General features: G+C 33.3%; 1 protein-coding gene across 1 annotated transcript; it reads right to left on the bottom strand.

Moving 5' to 3' along the window:
* Window positions 1-266: 266 nt before the first annotated feature.
* LOC105326708 (large ribosomal subunit protein uL13m) lies at window positions 267-4,748 on the bottom strand. The gene is made up of 7 exons (XM_011426880.4): window positions 4,620-4,748; window positions 4,382-4,505; window positions 2,901-2,994; window positions 2,693-2,753; window positions 2,416-2,502; window positions 1,857-1,978; window positions 267-575 (listed from the first exon to the last, which is right to left on the bottom strand). Exons 1-7 carry the CDS (start codon window positions 4,638-4,640, stop codon window positions 503-505), a joined length of 582 nt encoding a protein of 193 aa, XP_011425182.3. The 5' UTR covers window positions 4,641-4,748; the 3' UTR covers window positions 267-502.
* Window positions 4,749-9,299: the final 4,551 nt, after the last annotated feature.

The raw sequence follows: 9,299 nt of genomic DNA, 5'->3' as shown, positions 1-9,299 counted from the left end.
TGTTAAAACAATAGTGCAATACATGTACTGCTATTGAGGTACAAATTGATCTGGTTTAAAAAACTACATTGATTGTGAGAATATGTGTACATTGAAGTACAGATACTTTTTTATGTTCAAACTTTAGGATCCAGATATGGTTTAAAGCCAAACAATTTAAACAGGAAAATATCACAACTTTTTTCCTTTCAAGAAAACAGATTTGCTCAAAAAACATGGTTGATAATGTAGTTACATTGTCAAAATTAAACAAAATATACAGTAAATGAAATTATCAATTTTGTTTATTGATTTTCTCAAATGATACAATGAAGATCTGTTGCCAATAGCCAGTATATAACAGTCATGGCCATTCTAGATAGACTGGTGTTACAAGGCTCAATCATCCTATTTGGCACAAAACAAAACACACTCCTGCAATACACACCCAGACACACAACCACGCCCATTCAGTACACATCTCGCAAAACACATCCTCATACAATGTACACAAAGTTCTTCATCATTTCTTGGCGGCTTTCACTGTATCTTTGGGTTTGTCTGCCGAGATATTTTCTATAACATATTCTTCACTCCTGTGAGAAAATTAAGAGGAGATACAGTGTTTGTGTATAATCCCTTGAATAAACAATAAAGCACACTTGTAATTATTTCATTTACACAACAATTATCATTTTCAAGTGAAGAAAGGTAATAAGTTATCATATCTTAACAACAGACTCTGACTTGAATTTAATCATTAAGTCAAAAGATTATTAACAGTAATGTAGATTTTTTATCTTTTTTTAAATTATTTCAAAATATCTTTAACAAAATAGAAACAGGATGTCCCAGCAATTTTACTATTTGAGGCATCGACAAGATACACCCATATTTTGTTTTACCACTCATATTGACCATATGAAGGTAACCCAAGTAACTAAAGGTTCATTGGATTCATAGCAAAATATAGCCTTGTTAATTTATTGAATGTTCAAAGGCATCAAGAAACATATATATTGCAGTGTTTGCATCATAGAATAATGCATAATTTCAATTCAGAAAACAGCATAATTTGTTGAAAAGGTTATTAAGGTAGCTCACTACATCAAAAGTTACCTTTTTAAGAAGCAACGTCACACGATGGCGAGTTAAATGTTTTGTGAAATTGTCTATTTCGACCAAGTTGATTGAATATCATCATAGCTCAGTGATTAAAGTATTGGGCTTGAAATCAACCTGAGGCTTTTGATCATTTACATGCATTTACATGCATACAGAATTAAAATTTAGAAATTCATATTTACCTACAAGTTGCTTATTTTTTCACCTACATGTATTTGACATACACTTCTTATAAACCATGCTATCCTTCAAAATCAAGTTGTTTTCTGCTGATTTGAAAACTATTTCAAGGAATAGTGAGCCATCTTAAAGAGATTATATGTAAAACTCTTTGCAGGACTTACAAACTACAGGATAACTGTCTTGAAATCTGAGCAATATTTGGGTTTGGTAAAAAACATGAGGAAGAATTGGCAAGTCTCGTCCTCCAGATTAATTTTTTACTCTTACCAAAATATCACTTGAATTACAAAACAGTTACTATGTATCCTATATATTTACAGTCAAAAAGCCTGCAGTCATGTTCATGTTATGAAAAATGGTTTCTTCAGTGAGATAAAATATGCAGACAAGGGGTGTATTCGTTTGGTCGATTTGGAGAGCTGCAAGAGTAATCCTCATTTGCTCGTTTGCAGTATGGAGATCTCCAATAGATCTCCACTGTCTACTTTCTAAATAGCATGTAGATGCTGGAGATATCCTGAACCAGTTCTGGAGGTAGCAAACTAATACACCAAAGTCTATAAACTCACCAATCAAACAGTTTTGGGAAGGCCTGAATTTCTTCTGCTGTGTACTCATCTAACCGTTTGGGAACCTTTTGTATCTGTTGGATCTGATCACACACATTGCCAAGGATTTCTGGGGGGACCTCCTAAATCATAAAAGTACAGCATTAAATAAGAATTTTAAACAAAATTTGTAGCAACAAAAATATCTTCCCATTTCCTTATTTTCTGTTGTTGATTTAAGCTGTTTTCAGATTACTAGTGTTACATCAAGTTTGGTAAGTTAAAAAGTGATTGAAACTTTCAGTTTATTAACAGTGAAATTGTTTTTATTGTTTAAACCTTGTGTAATCAAAATTACTAAAGGGTACTCATTGATAATTACCAGCAAATACTTAACACTGAAATCCAGAGTGGATCATTTAGTTTGATTTTAAATTGGCTACTTTATCAATTTAAAATTCCTATTTAGCCTGAGAAAGACGTGAACAAGTTGAATCAGGAGCAATGTACTGAATGTAGAATTGGAAGGAAAACAATAGCCACCAACATTCAGAAAGTTGGAAAATAAAGATCTGTTTACCTCATCAGGATAAATATGAAGTCGTCTCATATATTTCCTCCTCAACAGAAATCCAGGCATATTACTATACACTGCTTTCTCTATCATCTGAAAAATAATTGTACTTTAATTACTATAACACTTGTATATGAAAGTAATTCAATACCTAAAAAACACTTCATTATACATATTTCAGTTTTAATGGACTATAATCCGCTTGCAATTATATCAACTGATGTTTTACAATGCTAATGATGCATTACTGAATAACTTATAATATGGATATCTGAGACTATACCATGGTAGGTTCCATTGAATGTAGTCTCCATGCTGGAGTTCTTGAAAAGCCTTTTGCATACCTAAACAAATGACAAAGAATGGTAAGTTCTCTGTTTAAATATAGATCAAGGACGAAAAGCTTACTGGTATACAATGTTATATTTCCTCATTTAGCATGTTCACTTATATTGTAGCTTTTACTAAAGGCAGTCTCTTTTTATACTAACCCTGTGTGATAACTAAAGGTAAAAGTTCGCCACAGTTCCTCTCTCATCGCAATGTGTCGTGAGTTTATAACTACTACATGGTCTCCAACATCAGCTAAAGACGGTAAATTTATATCAAATGGATTATTATTATAAAAAGCAGAAACATTAAAAATCTTCATTTGTAAAATGAAAATGTCACAAAAATGTGTTCAGGAACGTCACTATTGTCACATTTGGATAATATCAATATCTTTAAAAAAAAACCATTTATAATAGAAAATGTATCCAATATTGATCATTCTTTGAATTAAAAATCCAGTTTTGTGATTCATTTAGTATTTACTGTATTTGTAAATATATTTCACAAAAAAGATAAAATAGATAAATAAATTGTGTTCACATCGAGTGTTCAATCTGATTACATCTAAATCAAGTCAAATTGACTCACATTGATTGACTTAAGGTTAAGATCTAGTAAATGAAAGGTGCCTACAGGTTCATAAAATTTAAGACATAAATTCTTTCATTGATGCTTCATAACAATAGCTTTGTTTGATAGGGTATACCAGGGCTAAAATTTTTGGTAAACACAATGAAACATCACGTCTTAAACTGTCATTTTCGATGAAATATGAAGGAATTGAGGAACTTTCAGAGTTTTGTCAATTTTTGACTAATAAAATGTATCTAGAATGCCTACAGTATTAGGGCTGGGACGATACTGTACATATTACGATACATGAGATGCGATACGATACATATCATGATACATTGCAACTAAATTAATACATGAATAAGGGTTTAAAATATATTCAATCTGTCGATGTATTATCGCATGTCCAAAGTTATTTTATTATATTTAAAATGAGCGTTGCACAATTTACAAATTACTTAGGTCTCGTATACATTACTTTTTCCTATACAAGTAATCCAAAAGTTTTCCACACTCCAGATTTAGCTTCCTAACAGTTTTGACAACCTTACGAGGTATTCGGCCATCTTTGTACTTTCATATTAGGCGTGCGGACTAAAAATAGCCCATATATGAAACTCGGATATTTTTGGAAAATAAAAAAAAGGTCGCTTAGGTATCATTGTATTAATGGTAAATGTATCCAAATATCGTCAAAATAAATACCGTGATACACCGGTGCATCGTTGGATCATCCCATCCATATACAGTATCCCCAAAAACATTATAAAACAAGCTCTTGACCTCCTCTTTAAAATGTTGTCAAATTAAAAATAGGTATCTGGATTACTTTTCCCATGATTTAACATAGAATGTCTAAAGCCGTAAAGTACAGAATATAGATTCTTCAAACCAATTTTGACATCATAATGGTTCTAGCACTAATTATATTTACTAAAATTATATCAACTCAGTTTGCTTCGCACTTGGAAACCGTGTAAACACTATGTTATTTCATGTGCATGTGCACATTCAACTTTTCTGGAAAGAGGCTGAGAATACAATATCAAAATTACTGTATACTTACACAGAGCATGGTATATTGGTTTGTGCTGCCCTTGTAGATATCCTGCAATAATTCTTGCTGACCTGAAGGGGCACTGATATTTTGCATCATACAGCCACCAAATTCGAGACATTGTAGACCATTGCTGAAACATTGAAAATATCAACAGTGGTTACACAAAAGCCAAAAAATCCGCAAAAATCTTTGTAACTATTTTGACCAACTTTATTTTCTTAGTAAATTAGCACATCATACTTACTACAACTCTGTTGTGTGCCATTTCTGAGATTTTCTTGCAATTTGTCTAATAATTGTCACTTTACCAAGGACTCCTACATGCTGTTTCCGGTTTTGTCTATTTTGACAGCTTGTACGACAAATGATTCGTAAATTGTGTGTATTCATGTTGAGAAACCCAGATATTAAACCGGGGTGAAAGCATCCTTTAAAACGATATATAAAATAAAACAGTGTCTTACTTTCTTGAACCAAATTTGAATAAGCTCAATTTTCAATAATTGCCGGATTTGGAGGGGGGGGGGGGGGGACAAATAAAGGACATGGACAAACGGCGTTATATTATATTCCCCACTTGGAGCAATCAGGGACATATACATATTCACATTTTTTCAAATGTTGCTAAAATATTTATTGTTGGCAAGTATATATGTTAATCTATAAATAGCACGTTGTGTGTCAACAACGTGCTTCCATTCTGTTAACACGAGAGGTATGTTTCCAAATTAATTAAGCCACGCGACGTTTTTTTTGCCTTAATCTTGACCATTTATTGTTTCAATATGAAAATTTTTGGTATGAATTGGTCTAGACTCCATTTAAAAAGAATTTTAATAAAATGGTGCATTTTCATTCTTCATTATCGACTTATTAATTTGGACCCATTATGGGTCAAAATTCATATTTTTCACAAAAACTTCTAACTTTATTTATAATTGTCAAACTATAAAAGTTATTTACACACCTTGTTTAAAAGTATCAACGTTGCTTAGTGTGATAGGCAGAGGACTGTAGAAATTACTTCTCAAATTAGAGTGTGTTCGAATCATGGTGGGCGTGTTCCTTTTAATTAATGCGCTTTTACTTCCTTTTAGGTAATTAACCCATACTTCAAATTTTTCATATAATAGAATTATTTAAGGAAATTCTTAAAACTCTTCAGATAACGACCATGCAAAATATAGGATAATGTTCTTAACCTGTAAAAATCATGTCAAATAACAATAGTGCTAGCACAGTCAGATTAAGATCAAGTTGTAATGTTAAGAAGAAAAAACATAGAACTGAAACTAAATATAAATATAAATGTATGTCTGTTGATGTTCAGATAATATACATGTACTGGTGCACACCTTCTAATGTATGTTTTCTCTACGAGATATGTACGTTATAATCAAAATACTTTCACTGGCTTAACATTTTCAAATTTTACAATATTTGCCCCCAAAATACGTTTAAAAAAAAGGATAACATGCGATATTTGCGAGAAAATAAACTTTTCAAAAAAGATGTTTTCTTTCATTTGCAGAAATGGACAACATCTAAACTGCAACTTTACGCAATTGCGTTAAATAAAAGTATGTTGTTACCAAGTACGAATTTGTTTTCATAGGCGGGGGTCATCACGATTTCTTCAGTCTCCATACGATAATGAGGACACCCACTTTTATATTGACTTCATGCATAGTCAGCGCATGTTTGTCTATTGTTTTCCGTTTTAAAACTGTAGTTGTATATTTGCATTATCAATGTTATACCAAAGGGAGATTAATAGACAAACATGCGCTCATGGTTTAAATGAGAAAAAAACCCTGTTTCTTCTTACTTTCGCTTTCCCAGCTGATGCATGTTGATTATTATAATTTACCACGTGATTTCTCACAATTTTGTGAATACAAAATTCTATCATGTGACGTCTAAGGTACATGTAGCATGTTATGTGCTAACTAGGACAATGTTTTCGAACACGTTAAGTTGTCAAGCATTGATTTAAAGTCCTCTGTACTAACATGGGCGTGGTCTAATTGTTGAAACGATAGTAAATAGTATACTTGTACCATCTAGAATAGATAGGGTTATGGTGAAGGAGTGATCACATAGATTTTATACACGGCATTGTTATTCATGCTAGTCTAATTGTAGTACCATTCTGTTGAGGACAGGAACTCTAAAATTACCTAAAACAAAGCAATTTATAAAAGTCTGTGATCACATAGATTTTATACACGGCATTGTTATTCATGCTAGTCTAATTGTAGTACCATTCTGTTGAGGACAGGAACTCTAAAATTACCTAAAACAAAGCAATTTATAAAAGTCTGTTTAAATTTTGTTTTAGGTATTTTTTGGGCTGATTATATAATTTAGATCAGATAAGAATAATGTCATAAAAGGATTATTTAAAATTATAAAAATGTAAAGACCTTTTAAAAGGGGTGTTTAATTTTAAAAAAAATTCTTCGCGATTTGTACTTCTATCTTTGAATTATGATATGCCTTTGGCTTAAAGGCGAATATAATAGTTTTGTTGGTTGGTTGGGGGAGGGGGGATATTTCAGCAAAATTACGCTTTTTAAGCTCACCAGAGCTGAAAGCTCAGGTGAGCTTTTCTGATCACATTTTGTCTGTCGTCCGTCTGCCTGTACGTCTGTAAACTTTCCACATGTTCAACATCTTCTCCAGAACTACTGAACCAATTTCAACCAAACTTTGCACAAAGCATCCTTAGGTAAAGGGGATTCAAAGTTGTGAAAATTAAGGGCCACGTTCATTTTCAAGGGGAGATAATTATGAAGTATTGAAAATTTTTGAGAAATTCTCAAGAACCATTTGACCAGGAAAACTGAAACTTGTGTGGCCCACAATGGGGGGGGGGGTCGAACTTTTACATAGGAATATATTGACTAATTCATGACCCCCGGAGGTAGGGGTGGGTCACAATTGGGGGGGGGGGGGGGTTAACTTATAAATAGGAATATATAGTGTAAATCTTAAAAAAAAAATCTTCTTCTCAGAAACTACTCAGCCAGGAAAGCTGAAACTTGAGTGGAAGCATCCTCAGGTAATGTAGATTCAAAGTTGTGAAAATCATGACCCCCGTGGGTAGGGTGGGTCCACAATGGGGGTGTATTGAACTTTTACATAAGAATATACAGAGTAAATCTTTAAAAATCTTCTTCTTAGAAACTAATATGCTGGGAAAGCTGAAACTTATGAAAAAGGCATCTTCAGGTAGTGTAAATTCAAAGTTGTGAAAATCATGTCCCCCAGGTGAGGGGTGGGGCCACAATGGGGTCGAACTTTTACATAGGAATACATAGAATCAAAGAGAATCAAAGGGAAACCAATTGGCCAGAAAACCTGAAACTTGTATGAACGCATTCCCAGGTAGGGTAGATTCAAGGTTTAATTGTTCAAATCATGATCCTCGTTGGTATGATTGGGTCACAATGAGGGGGGGGGGGGATGAACATAGGAATACAAGGATCAAAAACTTTAAAAAGAAATCTTTTTCCAAAAACAATTTGCCTAAAAAGCTGTAACTTTACCGAAAACAACCTCAGTTAATATAGATTCAAATTCTTTCAAATCAAAATCTTGAGGAGTATAGGGTGGGGTTACATTGGGGATCCAATTTTACAAAGGAAAATATTTAAATTATTCACAAAAAACTGACATGTTATGTTATGAAAGGTGATATGACTATAAAATCGCCCTGTTAAAAAAGGGACTCGATTTAAAACATAAGAATATATAGGGTGGAATAAATGGATTTTCATTTATACAGGATCTACATGTATTATACTACATTGTCCAGATAGTTTGTATTATGACTACATTGAGCAGATTTTATCATACCTTTTGTTCCTCAAGTGAGTGATGTGGCCCGTGGGCCTCTTGTCTTTACGTTATTATGCCTAAAGGGAAGGTGCAATTATGCTCTTGTCGGGTTATTTATTAAGCCATTTATTTTATTTTACTGCTATTTGAATAATACTAATGTGCTTACATACTGATCTTTATGGCATGCTAAATTCACAAATATTAGTTAAACATAGTATCACAGTCAATAAACTGTAGTTTACGAACAGAAAACTAAGTTTGGCGAAGAAAGGAAAATCAATAACTATTAAATATGGCCATCAAAGAGCATCTGCTCCAAAAACTTAAACTGCTAAAAAAAACCTTAGCCTGCGCCAGTATCCCAAACCAATGGCTTAGGTTCAGCATTCGATCAAGCCCCCCCCCCCCCCCAAGTGCCTAAGTATCAAAAGGTGCACCATCCATGCAAATTTTTTGAAAAAAGGGAACTGTAGTAACTTCGATACGGCTATCAAAGGGCACCTGCTAAAAAAACTTTAACCTGCTCCACAAACCTTAACGTCCTCCAGCATCTGAAATTCATGGCAGAGATTCAGCATTCAAGCCTCTCAAGTGCATAAGAATAAATTGAGGCACCATCCATGCAATTTTTTTTAAGGAAAGGACCAGCAGTACCTTACATATGGTTATCAAAGGACACCTGCTCCAAAAACTTAAACCTGCTCCAAAAACTTAACCTTTTCCAGCTTCTGAAAATAAAGACATAGATTCAGCATCCAAGTCTTTTAAGTCACTTGCAAGTTTGGTGCAGATAGGACAACTTCGATGCAGAACCTGCTCCAAAAACTTTAATCAGGTCCTAAAGCCGAAACTGAACCTGGAGGTATAGCATAAGCTCCCCCCAACTTCGTGTCAGTGAACTAAAAATTGTAAAAAAAAAAATTGTATATAGCTGCTTTTATGGATGAATGGGCAAACCCCTTAAGGTCATTCAAACCTTGCTTTAGTCAATGGTCAATTTGACTTAGATTCACCATCAAAACCACATCTTTTCATAACTGATTGTGGCATGATACTCTAAACCATATATCATTTAACT

The sequence above is a fragment of the Magallana gigas genome, chromosome 7, assembly GCF_963853765.1.
Source record: "Magallana gigas chromosome 7, xbMagGiga1.1, whole genome shotgun sequence".
In the NCBI taxonomy this organism is placed as follows: Eukaryota; Metazoa; Mollusca; class Bivalvia; order Ostreida; family Ostreidae; genus Magallana; species Magallana gigas.
This window is presented reverse-complemented; position numbering and strand designations above follow the sequence as displayed.

What these genes read in the sequence shown, in the direction of transcription:
- LOC105326708 (XM_011426880.4), bottom strand. Translation starts at nt 4,640, where the DNA reads ATGGCACACAACAGAGTTGTA. An exon ending in TGGCACACAACAGAGTTGTA is followed by an intron (nt 4,506 to 4,619) that starts GTAAGTATGATG and finishes TCAATGTTTCAG; the next exon opens with CAATGGTCTACAATGTCTCG. An exon ending in TTCATATTTATCCTGATGAG is followed by an intron (nt 1,979 to 2,415) that starts GTAAACAGATCT and finishes TTTATGATTTAG; the next exon opens with GAGGTCCCCCCAGAAATCCT.